We start from the raw sequence: 18,106 nt of genomic DNA, 5'->3' as shown, positions 1-18,106 counted from the left end.
TGGGTTGTTTTCAGTGAAACTCAGAAAAGCCACAACGCTCTGGCTCAAACTTGTGATAGATTTGCATGATGCTGAGGAGACGCATGCATGATTTACTAGTGAAAAAGATGAGCAAAGAACCAAATTAATGCACAAAACCTCTACAGAAATACATTAGTGGAGTGCGGTAGAATCATGGCGTCTTGTGTTTGTTTGCATGAATTAATATCTGCATGTGTGTGTGCAGCAGGGCAGGTGGCGGGGAGGGGGGCGCTGATGAGAACGTGAGATTGCACGCAACAGCTTAGCAGTTTTTCTCTCTTTGCATGAAATAAATCACAGCGAGAAGGTACAGGAAGTGGTGACAGCCTTCTCTCAGAGCCAAACGCTTTCTCTGGCGTTCTGAAAGCTGTGACACTAACAGTACTTTCCCACAATATGGGGCGCCAGTTAATACGTGTGAGCGTATCGTACTCAATCCAGAGCAGCTCTCTGCTCTCAGAGCAGGCATCAAAGGGGTTTTCTCAGTTTCACTTGCAGGACAGAAGCTTGCGTTGTTTGGCTTTTCTTCAGATTCAAAAAGCAGATGTTGTCCTGGTTGCCAGGAGTTTCTGCAAAGTTTTGCAATACTAAGTAACAACCAGGGTGACTTAAAATCAAATGAAAACAAACCAAGAGGAATAACAGAGAGCTACAAGTAAGAGCAAAGGATGCCCTGCACTGTAAAGCCAATTCATCCTTAAGAACTATGGATAGGTTTAACAAACATCACCAAAATCCACTGATTTGTTCATATAAATTTGATTCAAAATCACTTGCTGTTTGCGATTTGATGTTTGTCTTTGTTTCTGGCTCTTTACCCTACTGACAAAATAAAAATGTGGGTTTTATTTTGAAATCTTTTTCTTTAAATGCATCATTGTAAACCAAGAAAGACTTTGGTATAAGGACTGACAAAAGGGGGTGGGGTCTAAACATCTCTGATTAAAGGGCTCCTTCTAGGGTTCTACAACCCCCCAAGGCGCTTTACAGCAAAACCAGTAATTCACTCACTAAAAAGAAATAGAGGAAAATGACCGACGGTATATTCTTAATGCCTGAAATTTCTGTTTGTACCCTGTTTGATCGAGGCAGGCAGCCTTTCTCCCCTCATGCTGGTGACTAATCTAAAGCCTTTCACCCGTTGTCACCTCTGAGAATTGTTCATGGTCTGATGTTCTCACAGCTTCTGTGATCAGTGCTGAGGTTTTCAAAGGAATCTCAGTGCTTTCAAAACCACATTCGGAGCTGAATGAACAATCACTAACGGCACATTAAAACCAGAGTTTCTAAATGAGCTGAATTCGAGACAAGATCTGGGATTTTCTTAGGCTTTAGTTCTCTACCAACTCCCACTCCCATGATAAAGAAAAAAGATTCAATTATTCAACATCCTGTTACAGAATTCCAAAGAAGAGGCAGTAACTGCTACTGGAATGATAGTGATTTTGCCAGTCTGGGTTTCTGGAACCGAGAACGATACGTCCACTCCACTGATAACCATCTGATTGTGAGACAGGTATTCCCCTGCACATCAGCGTGATAATGACTGAAAAATACAGTCAGCAACTATCAGATCTCTGAGGAACAGATTGATGGCTTTATAATGCTTCATCTGCTATTCAGTAAAAGAGAAAATGTTCAGGAAGAATACTGTGAAATTCCATTTGTTATAAAACTCAGGTCTTCAAACTCTGATACGTCTCTCCGTGTGTCTACGGGCTCTGTGGGACTTTTGAACATTATTGCTTTTGCTTTTCATTCCTAATCTCCCTTGTTAAAAATATAATTTGAGGTTATGTGTCTGCCAGAAGTGATGATGGTAACAAAATGGGTTGGTAAGTTTAACCTTTTTGACACATTTTGTGTTCTCGAGCAAAAAGGTGTTAGTCGCTTCTGGTAATCATTGGACAAACATCAAGATTCAAGATGGCTGTCACAGCTAACTGACATTAGCAAACTAAAAAATGACTTCAGCTCAGTAAAGTTTACTGCTATCGAGCACCAAGTTGGCTTAATGTGTAAGACTCATCCAAAAAATACTCTGAGCACTAACTGATTGAGATCTTTGCTTAATACTTCAATCAATCAATCAATGCTTTATTTATAAAGCACCTTCCGCAACCCTGTCAGGAAGCCCAAGGCGCTGAACATGGTGCAGTAGAAAGTTAAATATAGTGAATAAATCAGAAAATAAAAGCAATTCAAATTACAGATTACAAATTACAAAAAAAGGTGAAACATTCTAGTACAGGACAAATGTGTAAAACACGGGATAGAGTGAACCAATGAAAACTGTGAAATAAAATCAACATAAAAGAGGGCCAAATTCAAACACAATCAGGAAACGCCAAGCAGAGGAGGTGGGTTTTTAGGCAACTCTTGAAGACTGGCAGAGATGGGGACAGCTTAACTGAGGGTGGCAACTGGTTCCAGAGTGACGGTGCTAGGACTGAGAAAGCACGGTCCCCACGAGTACGACACCTAGAACGAGGAACAATGAGCAGGCCTTGGTCAGAGGAGTGCAGAGCGCGTGATGGGAATGTCTGTTCAGGAGCGTGGCCAGATAGGGGAGAACACCACCCTGGAAGAAATTAAAAACAAAGACGAGGAGTTTGAAGTGTGAACGATAGCAAACCGGAAGCCAGTGCATGGAGGCCAGAACCGGACTGATGTGGTCCCGTTTCCTGGTCCCAGTCAGGAACCTGGCTGCGCTGTTCTGCACAACCTGTAGGCGACACAGTGATGACTACTTTGCTGTTGTAGCAGCTAAGGCCTGGTTCACACTGCAGGATGACCATTTTTGACCCAATTCTTCCCTTCTGATAATCTTCAGGACGTTCCCGTTTATTGTAAGGGCTCTAAAGATAATCCCGTCAGATATTCCTACTATTTGTTAGGTGTTCTGGTCCGCCCTTAAGCACATTGGGACCAAATCGATCACAAATCAGGGATATTCATGGTTTCAAATGATCATACGTAGCCTGATTTCAAGGACTAAGGAGTGTGCTGCATGTTGATTGTGATGTCTAGCCAATCAGAGCGAACTGAAGCATGCAACAAAATGTGAGGGGACTCCAACTCCTCTCCGTCCTCCACATGTTTGTTCACTCTGAATTCTAGTTTGATTTCCTCAGATTCCCATAGGTTTTGCAAGATTTCCTATTTGAACTGAGAATGTTGGAGAGTGAAATCGGTTCATATGTGTTGTGTCGTTCTTGCCGTGAGGCTGCACGCCACACAACTGACACAGATATCTCTGATCTTCTTCCACCTGTGTGGTCTCTCATCTTTTTAAGGTTGTCCGGTAACTTAAATATCTAGCTGTGTGAACCGGGCCAAACATACACGTCGAAGAAGTCCTTGTCACAATGAGATGTTTGTTTAATGCGTTGGCATTACCTGATGGAGTCAATCCTTTATGTCTGTTAATAAAATGTCTCATGAACCTCTGGATACACTTTAAATAGAAAGTCTCAAAAGATAATCACTGGGTGTACGTCTACAACTGATTTTCCATTAGATTCAATCCAATCCAAGATGGCCAACCAACCCAAAAATGGCTTTGACAAGTATAAGTCATGACAAATTTGTTTTTTTAAGTTTTGGACATTTGACTGAAGGATTCAGCAGACACACAGAATGGAGCAATTAATAAATGTTTATTTATTGCAGGAAAAACAGGATGGATTAGCGTGATGGGGCTCAACTCAACCTGACTTGGATTAACAGGACTTGGCTTGATTTAACTTTAACTTAGCTTGGCTTTGCTTTCTTAGCTTAACTTGTCTCCAAAACAGCATGCCTGACTTGGCAAGGCTTGACATACTTGATTAAGCACAGAAAACCTGACTTTTCTAGACTTGACAAAGGGACAACAGTAGCTCAGGAGGTTCCGTGGGTTGTCCAGCAACCAGAAGGCTGCAGGTTTGATCCCGGCTCCTTCCAGAGAATGCTGCATCAGTGCACCCTGGGGCAGCTGTAGCTGCACTGTAGCTCATCATCACCAGTGTGTGAATGGGTGACTGAGTGTGGTCAGTTCTGCTTGAAGCTAGAAGATAATCTGGCACAAGAGCTGTGGCTGCAGGGAGCATTGGTCACTGAAGCTCAGGTGGAAACAATCTAGTATGCTGGTCCAGCATGAAAGGCCGGTCCAGCATCCCATGCTGAACCGGCATTGTGTGCTGGACCAGCATACCAACCCTGAAACAACTGTTAACCAACCCTGCTGGTCTTTGCTGGATTTTCCAGCAGGGAGCAGTAAAGAGACAAGCAGCCCCCGAGGCCATTAAGACGTTAGCTGACTTCAGGACTGACCAAACATGACTCTGTAATCTTCTTTTTACAGGTGAAACTTGCATTTGAAGGTTTTTCAGTTTGTTATTCTGCTTTTTAAATGTTGTTTGTAATCCCACACGTTGGAAAATCAGCAGTCGGCTGTGAATTAAACTTCTCATTGTTCAGATCTTTTCCCAGAATGTAAACAGAGATCTGTTCATGACACAGCCGTTTCCTTGACTGTCACTGAGATCAAAACCGAGAAACGCAACCCGAAATTGGTAGAAATCTGAAGAGGTGATGTCCCACGTTCTCATCCTGTTGAATCTAATCCTCACGACAGAGAGCGTGAGGTCGGGAAGTGAAACTGAGAGAGTACAAACCTACTCAGGCCTTTTACGGGTGTCAAATCAGTCCTAAAACAATCTGCAGTCAGAAAAATCACACGAAAAGCTTTCATCTCAAACTTTTATTGTATTTGTTTGTTTTATCTTTTGAAACAGATTTCACTACACTGTTGGTAAAACAGGGACTTTCTTTTAGGCTGTTTTCATTCGGTTGTGGTCAGCCTGATGACATGATTCTGTTATTTATTTCCCTTTATTACTGAGATTACCAAACAAACCTCCACAGAAAAGCTCTCAAAGGTCTGTGACAGCATGTGTTTGTGAATTTTAGATTCGGCCATAAGTTCAAACCATAGGACATTGCTTTTGGAGAAATATGTATAATGACCTTTTCCTATTATTAAATTATACCATTTTTAATACAGTTAACTCTCCCTCTAGGATGAGAGCTTAAGCGGACTTCTAGTCCCTCCACTTGATGTTTCATCAACAGTAGGAGCTACACTGGTTACCCGCTAACTTTAGAATCCTGATTACAACTTTCAATGCTCTACATGGTCAAGCTCCTCCCCTACATTACTGAACTGCTAAAGCCTTTATACTCCAACCCGAGCCCTCAGGTCCACACACCAGAACCTTCTAGAAGTTCCAAAGACCAGATACAAAAGTCGAGGTGATTGTTCCTTCCAGACTGTTGCACCCCGACTCTGGAATGATCTTCCTTCATCCTTACGCAGCACTGACAGTCTGGACACTTTTAAAAAACAGCTAAAGACCCTTTTATTTAAAGCTGCTTTTACCTAAATGTTTTATTTTCTTATTTTTAACTCATATTTTTAATCTTTCATCTGTTTATGAAATTTTTTAATTTATGACTTTATTTTTTCTGATGTTAATCTATTTCTGTTTTGAGATCATTTTGATTTTATGATGTTAATCTATTTATGATTTTATGACTTTGTTTTATTTTGTTTTGATCTATGTGAAGCACTTTGTGATTCTATGTCTGTGATAAGTGCTATATAAATAAAATTTACTTACTTACAAATCCTTCTAGAAATGGAAAATAGTTCAGTAACCCTTCCTTTTACAGTCCCCTAATTACTAAGTACTTACTACTTATTACTTATTAAGTACTTGGTAATTACATAGTAATTTAAAGTGTATTATAATTAAAGTGTGTAATTGTAATAAAGTTTAATTATTGTGTAACACAGTATTTACTGGGAAGGATTAATAAAAGTAAAACTAATTGAACCTGTGTTACATGGTAATAACTAAGAACTCAGAAACAATAATACAGTTTAACTTACTATGTAATTACTATGTAAGTACTTAGTTATTAGGGGACTGCAAAAGGAAGCGTTACCAATCATTCTAATCAAATCAAACCACTTTTAATTTGTAATTACTTTTAGATTAGCAATAATAAAATAAATAAGATTTTATTTTAAGAGTCTTTTTCTAATCTTACCAAACTGACTTCAACATTGCATTCATCAAATGTTTTTATAGCGACAAAACAATTAAATAAACCCTAAATCATGCTTAAATTCTTATTTTCCGGTAAGGTGTGCTAAGTACCCCTTCCTAGAGCCGTTACTGATGTATGGAGTGAGAAACTCAGAAGATGACAACATCTTCACCTCTATTTCAAGGCTTTAATCACACGTCCTGGTTTTTAGTTTCACAAGTCAATCATCTGTGAAGTTAAGTGCTTCACTCATGTGTTGAAAACCTGCGTTACCCCGTAGCTGATGCCTCATGATTCACAGAGGGATGTCTGAAAGTCATTTCATGTTTTCATAGAAGCAGCAGCATAGCTGAGGTAAACAGGTCCAGTTCAAACACGTTTTTGCTGCTTTTCCAAACTTTGACTGCTTTAACAGTAGCCAGTAGCCACAAATGTGCTATTATTCTCTTCAGGCTTAGATGAGGCGATGTGTTAGCACGTGATTTCTTTTTTTTTTTTTTTTTTTTTTTTTTCTGGTCAAAGGGAAACCATATAAGCCAGTGAAGATGAGTAAAGTTCACAGCTGTTGGAGTCAGACAAAGAAGTCACACTCACACTGCAAGGTTCCTCATTCTCACATTCCTGCAAACAAGGTAAATAACTCTTCTCTAAAGTAAGATTTCACTCACGCTTGTGCTGATTTGTTTTCATTTTCATGTATTGCTAGTTGTCTCATTTAATCAGTCTCTGGTTCTTTTTAGGTCAAATGGAGGAATCTACCTATTTCCTATCCACTTCTTCTCTTACAACTGTAAGTATGACTCTTAAAGTATTTTTAGTTGTGTTGAAAATGATGACAACGTTCGTGCAAAAAGAAACAGTTGATTTTTCTCATTGAGTGAAAAGGCTAAAATACAAGATTCATTAGGAAAAATTAAGTTTAAAATGTTTCAGTGCGCAGTGGTTAGAGCTGTTGCCTTGCAGCAAGAAGGTCCTGGGTTCGCTTCCCGGCCTGGGATCTTTCTGCATGGAGTCTGCATGTTCTCCCTGTGCATGCGTGGGTTCTCTCCGGGTACTCCGGCTTCCTCCCACAGTCCAAAAACATGACTGTTAGGTTGATTGGTCTGTCTACATTGTCCTTAGGTGTGTGTGTGTGTGTGTGTGTGTGTGTGTGTGTGTGTGTGTGTGTGTGTGTGTGGTTGTTTGTCCTGTGTGTCTCTGTGTTGCCCTGCGATGGACTGGCTCTCTGTCCAGGGTGTACCCCGCCTGATTGCCCATTGACCGCTGGAGATAGGCACCAGCCCTCGTGACCCTACGTGGACAAGCAGGTTCAGAAAATGGATGGATGGATGTTTCAGCGCAGTGAAGCAGATAAAAATATGTGCAGAAATACTTTCTCCGGTTTAAACTTGACATTCATTTGACAGAAGACATCTGCAGAACATTTAAATGTCATAGTTGGAGTCTCAGCTGCATCAGCATCAAGTTTTCCATTGTTTGTAAAAACCAAAGGCCCCCCCCCCTCATTTATCTCTGCCCTACATCTAAAGGTAGTGCTGCTGGGGTACTGAGCTCTACAGCGGGCCCCTTTCTGGAGCCCCTCAGGATCCTTCACCCCCTCAAGCTTGGATCGCAGCAGGAAGCTGTGCAGTTGTGCGGTTTCTCCTACACAGACACAACAGCTGCACCTGACAGCACTCTGGTTAGCTTGTGCGTCACAGGCAGACAACGTTTGATGTCACTTCACGATATTCCCACCAGAAGCAGGTTCTCATGAAACTTGCGAAAAACGTTGATGTACTAAAAGAGGAAAGGGAGGAAAATACAACAGAATTCATGTCAGGTGAAAAGCTTGTTGCACATGTCTTCTTTAACATATTTGTGTTTTCATTGCAGGACCCTAACTACTCAGATTATGAACCACTTGAAGACTCAGGTCTGTGCGACAGAAGCTGGGTCAGGGAGTTTCGTGGCCAGTACGAACCGCCTCTCTATTGGATCATCTTCATCCTCGGCTCTGTGGGTAACCTGATGGTGGTTACGATATACACCACAGTCCGCAATCGCCTGAAAACGATGACCGACGTGTACCTGCTGAACCTGGCTGTGGCTGACCTCCTCTTCCTGTGCATGCTGCCCTTCTGGGCTGTTGATGCCACTAAGGGCTGGGACTTTGGGGTCAGTCTTTGCAAAACCGTGTCGGCCATCTATAAGATCAACTTCTTCAGCAGCATGCTGCTGCTCACTTGCATCAGTGTGGACCGCTACATCGCAATCGTACAAGTGACCAAGGCTCAGAACTTAAAGAAAAAGAGGTTGTTCTACAGCAAACTTGCGTGCCTTGGTGTCTGGTTGGTTTCCACCCTGCTGGCCCTTCCTGAGTTTATCTTTGCGCAGGTGAAAGAGGAGCAGGAACAGCAATCCTCCTGCACGCTGGTCTACTGGAACAATGCCTTTAACCATACAAAGATCCTGGTCCTGTCCCTGCAGATTTGCATGGGCTTCTGCTTTCCTCTGCTAGTCATGATCTTCTGTTACTCAGTCATCATTCGCACTCTTCTACAGGCCAAGAACTTTGAAAAGCACAAGGCTTTGCGCGTCATCTTCGCCGTGGTGTTTGTGTTTGTGCTCTCCCAGCTGCCTCACAATGCCCTGCTGATTGTGGAGGCCACACAGGCGGCCAACACCACCATCACCGATTGCCCAACTGTGATTGGTTTTGATGTAGCCGGACAGGTTGCCAAGAGCTTGGCCTTCACTCACGCCTGCCTAAACCCGTTCTTGTACGTCTTCATTGGAGTTCGGTTCAGAGAGGACCTCCTGAGGATAGTGAAGATGTGCGCTGGTGGTCTGAGCAAAGGAGGGTTCAGTAAAATACACTCAGTTCCCAAACGTCCCTCTGTCATGTCAGATACTGACACTACTCCTGCCCTTTCCATATAGCGGCCCATTTTCTATAATACTACACCTGAGACCTGAACCTACTAGTCATGTTTTAAATTTCCTTTCTCATGCATTAATTGCTACGGTCATGTTTACATCCCTGGAGGCAAAAACTCTCTGAAGACTCTTTTCATTCACACCCTCACAGTCACAATAATCCTCAGGAATCTCTGTACAAAGTGTAAAAAATGTAAATACTGTGCTTTTTTTTTTACATTTGTTTCATCGTGTGCGACTGTAGAGTGAATAAATAAATAAAAAGAAAAACTTTTGATGTTCCTGTTTGAAACAATCAATAAAGAGAGAGAAAAAAACTTGCCGTGGCTTACACCTTTGTCCTGTCCTCAGTAGCAAAACACTAACAGGAAGGAAAAAGGTTGACTCAAACATGAGATTTTAATGAATGTAGACTGACAGTTTAATTTAGAGAACGTCTGCTTTCACTGATGTAACGTACTCCGTGTGGTGGGAAATACGCTCGACTGTGGCTGCTCCAGTCCACAACGCTTTCAGTCTGACTAGACGTCCTTCCCGCCGTCCGTCTGTGCCATGCTACCTGCTGACACTCTTACTTGTTGAGTGTTTGTCTGGTTATGACTTGGCAGTTTCAGAGTAAAGGCTGGCAGCGGTTCATTTAAACTGACATGAGAGAGGTTTCACACACGTCCCCTCTTAACGGCTGTAGCGCAGACAAACGGCAGACAGACTGGGGCAACTTTAGGTTGATTTCAGTTTCGCCAACTTGAGGAAAAGTGGCACGCTTTAATGCTTACATCCACAGGTGAGTGCATGCAAATCAACACAACGCTGTTCAGAAGGGAGACTGCTGTTTGAAACAGAAATGATGAGAATTTGCTGGGTTTATGATGAGCTCTTTTCTTTCTCGAATGAAAGTTGTTCATGAAATCTTGCAAAACTGCATAAATATCTGATGAAAATGAGAAAATGCTAAATATTCACAGCCGGATGTTTAAACTGGTGTGGTGGAGTTTTTTGTTATCCTCAAAATGTAAAACTGATATTTAAAGGGAACCCAAAATTTAAAAGCATATTTTCCTTGTTGTTGTTGATGTAGCTTGGGGTGTGTAATGTAGCATTCCTAAAGTCTGTGCTGTCTCTGACCTTCTTTCAATGTTGTAATGACCACAGAGAAAAGGTTCATTCTGAGAACAGCTTAACTTTGCAGCCCACTTCGGCGTCAACAACGTATAAACATTGGTTGCAGTTATGCTAACTGCAGAGCAATGCTAAACTACGCTACTGCTAACACAGGGCTGCCAACGTTTGAACATTTCCATGTGTGAGAGCAGGAGGAGGTGGGGTTGCGGACCGCCGCCGCCCCCCCCCCATGTTGTCCACGAGAGCGGTGGTGCGCATAAATCATTGTTCTTCTGTGCATTGGCTGTTGGGGGAGTGATTCTTCAGCACGAGCTCGCAGGTGTGGCATGAGAGCGTGTGAAGAGATGCATGTGTCTCACACTCAATGCGTAAGAGTTGGCAGCCCTGCTAACGCTAGCTCGGACAACTGCTAATGCTAGCAGGAGCTGCTACGTTTCTGTTGGAAAAGAGGAACGAAGAAGAACGTTGAAGCACTACTCACGTTCTTGCATACACTGGGAATATTCAGACTATGAATGAATACCTGATAGACTCATACGTTGTGGTACTTGTCACTTCATCACTCGCTCATTTCACTGTCCACACTCCTGTTCTTTCACCAGCATGCAGCTCCTTTAATACTCATGTGCTGGCTGAGTGAGCAGGGTCTCTTTGTGGTAGGCCTTAATTATGGGGTTGTGTTTAGCCAGTTATAAGGGCTCCAATGTCATCATGAGCCCCAACAAAACTGCATATGCTATATAGAGTCTCAAAGAACAGTTTACAATTGCAAAAACAACTTTTCTAAGAGACTTTTTAGGGCTTAGCATTGTCTAAAACAATGCAAAGAATCCACCTCCTATCATACCAGAACTTTGAGATCTTATTTTGCGTTTTGGTTGAATATTTAAAACAATGTCTTGTCTAATCTCATGCAAAATTGCAAGATCTTGAGTGAGCTGTTAGCGATCAGAGCATGTGATGCAAATGACTCTCAGCTGCTTGCAAATCAAATTTCAGCTCAGTATGTTTTTTTTAATACCTGTCCTGTCCTGGCGGTTGAAGCAGTCAGAATGGTTGACCTGGGTGCCATAACATGCCAGAGCAGTTTTACTCTTCAGCAAGAGCGATGTCGGATATTCCTCTTGTTGCTCAGTAGCATTAATATGTTTGTGGCGTGTTAGATCGCATCTGCTTACGCACCGGAGCGGACAGGCAAGGAGAAAAGAGACGGAGGTAGGGGAATGGAGGGACAACAGTACACAACAAACAGACAACCAATTCACAGAAAAGACAGTTGGGTCGACATAAAATAAGGAAAAGAAAGAGAAAAGGAATAGAAATCTACAAGAACAGTGAAATGGTGACTATTAGATGGTATTGTCCATAATTATGATGAAATGTACCTGTGTGTGTGTGTGTGTGTGTGTGTGTGTGTGTGTGTGTGTGTGTGTGTGTACTTGTTGAAGTATCCCACTTAGGACCATATTTACTAATTTTCTGAAGAACGATGGGCCTTATTGGGACCAAAACGTGGTCCTAATATGGTGGACCCCATGTTTTAGGCTTAGGGGTGAGGTTTAGGTATCTGGTCAGGATGCCTCCTGGACGCCTCCCTGGTGAGGTTTTCCAGGCTCATCCAACCGGGAGGAGGCCTAAAGGAAGACCCAGGACACGGTGGAGGGACTATGTCTCTCACCTGGCCAGAGAAGGCCTTGGGATTCCCCCGGAAGGGCTGGCCCAAGTGGCTGGGGAGAGGGAAGTCTGGGTCTCTCGACTTAGGCTCCTGCCCCGCGACCCGACTCCGGATAAGCGGAAAAAAATGGATGGATGGATGAATGAGGTTTAGTGGTAAGATGTGATTTGAGGTTTTGTTACGGTTAGGCTTTGGAATACACTGGTTAGGGTTAGGCATAAATGCAGTTACTAAAATGAATGGAAGTCAACACAAAGTCAGAAAACAAACTTCTTGGTGTGTGTGTGTGTGCGTGCGTGCGTGCGTGTGTGTGTGTGTGTGTGTGTGTGTGTGTGTGTGTGTGTGTGTGTGTGTGTGTGCTCAATATGTTTAATATTGACTGAGTTGTAGCAACGTTTGTGTTTGCTAAGGCTGATTAGTGGTGGGTTGACTAAAAAAAGTTGATCAGCTGTAGATGTGTGTGCATTCTTTGAATTTCCTGCAAATCGATCTTTGCAACAGATAAACGCTCACACAAGCAACGAGCATCAGCCTTTTCCATTTTCAGCAGTAACATGAAAAAAAATCTATGCTCAAACTGATTTTATCATAACAAAATGCATTTTTATCACACACTGACAGGCAACCAAACAGGCAGGTGGCAGGCAGAAAGGAACAAAAAACAAAAGCTGAGGTGTTATTGTGGTCCCTGAGGTTGTGACCAGACAGGCTGTTCCAACCTGCTAAATTCAGGTGAGACCACAGACACATTTATTTACTTTCCTCCTCCATGCTTCTCTCTCACACGACAGGAAACCATCAGTCAAGTCAACATGTTCCCGCCGAACATATCAGTATCTAGAAACTGAGGGAAACATTAGCCATTGAGCTTGTTAAGCCTCCATGTGATGAATATGCATTACAACATCACAGATTCTCCAAAATATTCCAGGTGATCAGTCACATGGAGATGTCATGCATGCAAGGGAGAAGTGTAACTCATAGTCCTTTCACGAAAGAGGAAAAAGCAAAAATGTGACATGTTGGATTGCATCATTTACTGCTGTTGTTTCAAAATAATTCAAAGTAATGTGCTTTTTGTTGTGTAAGACCGTGATAATCTGCAAGATGTTAAAAGAAGAAATTCATAATGTGTATTTATTCAGTCATTGGAGGTTTTTCTTTTATAGAAGAACACGCATTAGACGGTCCTTTTCTGTCCCGATGGACGTATTTGCAACTGATATAGTGGGGTCTGAGGTGATTTGTTCCAAACATGAATTCAGATTTATTAGATTGTTTGAACTAATTTAGGTTCCAGGTGATGGTTAATAAAAAAGACAAACTTGAGTTGATGATTCTAATAATTTGAAGTCATTTAAATAAGCAAATCAGTCTATTAAGGATATATACTATTAATATATATATATATATATATATATATATATATATATATATATATATATATATATATATATATATATATAAATAATTATGACTAATAGGTCTGAAAGATAACTATTAGCTAACTACATTTTGAATGTAAAAGTAAATCAAATAAGTAATTGTTGCTTAAGATATATAAAAAAGGTTTAAAAACTAATTTTAAAGTTTTTCTCTTCTTATTTAAAGGAATTAAAAGTGTAAATATGCTGAAAATGTCCCAAATAATATTTTTAAAATTTACAAGTATAATACACTATTTTATTTTTAACTGGAACAATAAATACATTATTTGTTATAATAACTTATGTTTGCTTTATTTGAAGAAATGAAAAATAATAAAAACATTATTTATTATTTTTTATTATTATCATAATTTATGATGACAAAAAATGCCTTTTAGACACATTTCATTATTTGTTCAGTTTGACATGCTTAATTTTTTGTGACAAAATAAATAAATAAAAGATTTCTTATTGTTTTTGCCCAAAACCTGATTTCAAGACTCTCCTTATGCCTTTTTTCAGGAAAGCTGTATTGTTTTTAAATTCAGCTCTTAGTGTCAATGCTGTACTGTGGATTTTTAATATAGATTCAGCCAAATAAATGCAGACAAATGAGTTTGAATGAAGAATTATGGATGAGAGTTTAAATTTTTTCCTTGAAGATGATCAGGAACAAATACCGGACGGAAAAAAAAATCACAAGTCATGAAGTGTTTAAAGTCTAGAAAACTGTTAAAATAAGTGGAATTTTGTCCTAAAATGACCACAAATTTCAACTTATTGGGAATTCAGCAGGATTTCCTGTTTTTGTCCTGGTTTTCCAGTATTTCAGCCACAAGATGGCGGAGTTTGCACAGCAGAGCTGTTTCACCTGCAGTCCCCAGTCAGGTTAGGAAAGAAACTATATCTCCATCTAGTGGCGTTCAAACTTCAAATCGAGCATGCTTGTTCATAAAGTTCTGATTCTCGTCTTGTTTCTGCAACATATTCTCATTCCTAAGATCCATCCTGAGGTGTGGTGTGGTGGAAGTCACCTAAAAAGTGTGTGCAGATCTGAGCTGTGCAGAGATGAATGCAGGAGACTCACAAGTGGAGCAGCACCTGTGGTTCAGGAACATCCCATCTATCTTTCTGCACAGGGGGAATAGTCTGCTTGTGCATAAAGGAGGTGTGTGAAACAAAGGAAGAATTTGGATCAAGGCAGGGGCGGTTCTAGACCAAATTTTCCAGGGGGGCCACAGTGGGGCCAGTATTTTTTCATGGGGGCGCAAGAAAAAAAAATCATAATTAAAGACAATGAACAAGTAAACTATTACAGTGAATGCAGTAATGGTTTACTTGTGAAAGTAAAACTGGCATGTTTTTATGGTACTCAGATAACAATTCTGAATGCTTCACCACAACACGAGACTTAAATAAATTATAAAAAAAAATTCTAGTTGATTATTATAGTTTGTGACTTTATTTGAAGATTATATGAAATGTACATATGAAAAATAAACATTCAAACAAATTAAATATCTGCACAATACAATTTGCTTTTTGTAGTCAACACACACACACACACACACACACACACACACACACACACACGTAAGCATAATCACTTCACCAATTGTTTTGATATACTCACGATTTTCTTTAACCTTTTTACTGTGTTCCTTGTCGAGTATATTAGCCAATGTTGTGTTAGCTTTCACAGCCCTCCGGTAGTCCCTCCACGCTATCATTGAATCCTTATGCCTTTCAGACTTTGCATGTACTGAAAACCCCCTCCTCTCTGTTGCTTTTTTCCAGTTCCTAAATCCACACTGAGAGTCAAACACACTTCCTGCGCTACTTGGTGGGCTAAAATGTCTGCATGCATGACAATAAGTAGAGTCCATAGTAACAGAATATTCAACCCAAGGATGACTTTCATACCAGCTTGGCTGAAAGCTGCGTCTTCTGTCTCCTATTAATGTCACTGGAAATGTCCTCAAATGATGCTGAGTAGGTGGGTCATCCTTGCACTTGCTGATATCTGAAAGAAAATAAATGTTAGCATGAGGATAAAAGTCATAATTAGTTAATTCAGAGTCTTATTTTATATATTTATTAAATATAAACAACAGAAATGTTGGTCCAGAGTCAGCATGCCTCAAATGCATTTTACACACAATATGAGCTGCAATCACAGAGGGGTTGTTCAACACCCACAAACCTGACGGTAGTGTACACGGTGCACATGACAGAAGATGTCCCTCTTTTTGCTCCTCACTCTCTCCCTCACAGCCTACATCTTCCTCCTCACTCTCAGGTTGGACAGCCTCTGACCTCTCTGTTTCCTTTCCAGCCAACTCCTCCTTCTCTCTTTCATCCTGCTTCTCAGCTCCCTCGTGACTTTCATCCTCTCTCTGTCTACGCTGTTCTTTATTAACAGCGGTAAAAAAAGGACAAAACGTCCCGCTGATGCTTCCAGTCAGTGCTGCGAGAAAGTCATAGATAAGTGAATACTGTGACCTAATCTCAACGTGTCTAAGGCTTAAAATGCAGCAACTTCATTTTTATTTTACAGTTAATGTTACAAAGGAACAACAAATCAGTATTAACTGTGGATAGACTCAGTTAGGAACTTAAAAGTAAATGACAGAAACGCGCGACCACGATCAAAACACTGATGTCAGGAAAATAAACTGTATTGCTTACCTTCTTCTCTTAGCGTCTTTTCCGTTTGGCGTCCTCAAGAACTTCTTCGGGTCCCATTTAAACTATTTTTAATCTTTTATTCAAAAATCCACCGGGTAAACAGTTCTGTCCACAGAGTGTGCTGCGCTCTAAAGGCTCCGTGTGAAACGCTGCAGCGCATTAGTTCCCATCTCCGAGGCAGCGCGCGAAAAAAAAAATCCGATCTCTTCAGCACAGGGGCCATAACAGGGGCCAGGGCCGGTTCTACAGGGGCCCAGGCCCCTGTGGGCCCCCGTTTAAAACCGCCATTGGATCAAGGTAGGACTTTTGACTAACAGAAGTGAGCTGGTAAGATTGTGTGACCCAGTGACACAGAGCAGGCTGGTTTTAGACGGCATACAGCCTGGTTCTGGTGGACAATAAAAAGCCGTAGGGGTGCTGGTTTGTGTGTCAACAGTGACCCACTGGCTCAGGGTGCCTTTTACTCATTAAAGCTGCAGCTTTTATGAGTTTGAGTAAGAAAAAACAGTATAAAAGAGGCAGAGCAGAAAAGAAACGTAATAGAACTTGGACCTCCACAATCCCAGCCCAAACGGAGAGCTCCTTATCTCCTGCCATCTCTCCCACAGCTAATATTTCACTTCAGCTGCCGGGCCCACAGAATGAGAGACGTTTCCATTTCATGTCAGTCATTTCCAGGCCTGTGTGTTACCTGTGTGGTGATAAGTGTTTGACTGACTGGGAGTGTCGTTAGTCACTGTCCAGCTCCGAGTGACAGCCACAGATTGACGGTGATGATGAGAGGATGAAGAAGACGAGGAGGAAAACAGAAAAGCACAGCTGATGGAGGGAGGAGGAAACACCCCTGTAATGAAAAGCAAAGAGTTTTAATGCTAATTCGTGAAAAACATCCTTTTAAAAGAACTCTTTCAGAAGCATCCTTCATAAATCTACTCACCCGGACATAAATCACATCTACAAGAAAAGCAGAAGAGTGAGTTTGGTTTTGTGCAGCTGTTTATTCCCACAACACACTCCAGCGATGCATCAGCCATTTATCATTTTGAGCTCAAACATCCTGTTTTCATTTTTTCTGCATTTCTTTACAGATTTCTTTACAACAACAGCAAAGAAAATATGATCCTATATTCGTTTGACTTCAATATTTATTAAAAACTGGCAGGACCAAAGGTCCAGATCAAACAAACATGGAATTGGTTGGGATCTGATTGTATCGGGCCTGGAGAGCATGGCCCAGTTTGAGGATTTCTGGATATAAAAGCTACTGCACACAATACAAAACCAGCATCTATCAGTTAAATTGAGCATAAACCATAAATTACAAGCATCAAAATCCCAAACATCATTGTACCAATAAACAAAAGCATTTTTTAAATGAACAGATTAAGAAAAACTGAGCAAGTATTTTTGTTTGAGGACATCTAAACTCAATCATAAATTAACATTTTATCTAAGTGTTGATTTTTGTCCATCCTCACATGTTTCAGTGTAAACATTATTAAAACATTACAGCCTTGACAAGACAATGGTTAGTTAGCATAAACAATTAACTGTCAATAGTCAAGTAAAGCTGTGTTAAGGTTTAAAACAACTAAAACTAAATCAGCCACTCTGAAATTCTGAATTTCTATGATGCAGTCTAACTAGCCATTAGCTTATCAGTCCCATGAGAGGTAAGGTATTCAGGAAGCTATCTGCTCTCTTACTCAAAACACACCTCAAAATAGTCCATAGAGTTTTATTAAAGACAACAGGACTCATTTTCCTGGTTCTGAAGAACTTCCTGTTGGACGAATGCATCATCAGAAACCAAAACACAATCTGTGTGATACTCTAATGTCATAAAAGGAATAGTAATCTTTGCTTTTAATTTATTCTGTTGATGCTTTCATTATAAGTTATTAGGCTAAAGACACAATGTAGCGTTGAGATTTTTCATAAAAATCCCTGTACACACTAACGTGTTCTTTTGTGCTTTTTTTGGGATTATTTTTCAAAATATAGTTTACTTTATTCACGGCCATGCCTCTGTACATGCTGGAAAGAAAACTACTTGTCTTTAAAACCTGAGAGAGAAAATGTAAAATTTAGGAACTGAATCAGTAGCCCGTCTCAGTTTTGCTCAGTATTTCCGCAGGTGCAAACCTTTACCACTTAA

At 40.8% G+C, this 18,106-nt stretch overlaps 1 protein-coding gene across 1 annotated transcript; it reads left to right on the top strand.

Annotated features, from left to right (window-relative positions):
* Positions 1 to 6,639: 6,639 nt before the first annotated feature.
* On the top strand, positions 6,640 to 9,707 carry ccr9b (chemokine (C-C motif) receptor 9b). Its single transcript, XM_015954772.3, has 3 exons — positions 6,640 to 6,749; positions 6,858 to 6,907; positions 7,993 to 9,707. Exons 2-3 carry the CDS (start codon positions 6,863 to 6,865, stop codon positions 9,037 to 9,039), a joined length of 1,092 nt encoding a protein of 363 aa, XP_015810258.3. The 5' UTR covers positions 6,640 to 6,749; positions 6,858 to 6,862; the 3' UTR covers positions 9,040 to 9,707.
* The last annotated feature ends 8,399 nt before the right edge of the window (positions 9,708 to 18,106 follow it).

This window comes from Nothobranchius furzeri, chromosome 7, assembly GCF_043380555.1.
Source record: "Nothobranchius furzeri strain GRZ-AD chromosome 7, NfurGRZ-RIMD1, whole genome shotgun sequence".
NCBI lineage: Eukaryota > Metazoa > Chordata > Actinopteri > Cyprinodontiformes > Nothobranchiidae > Nothobranchius > Nothobranchius furzeri.
This window is presented reverse-complemented; position numbering and strand designations above follow the sequence as displayed.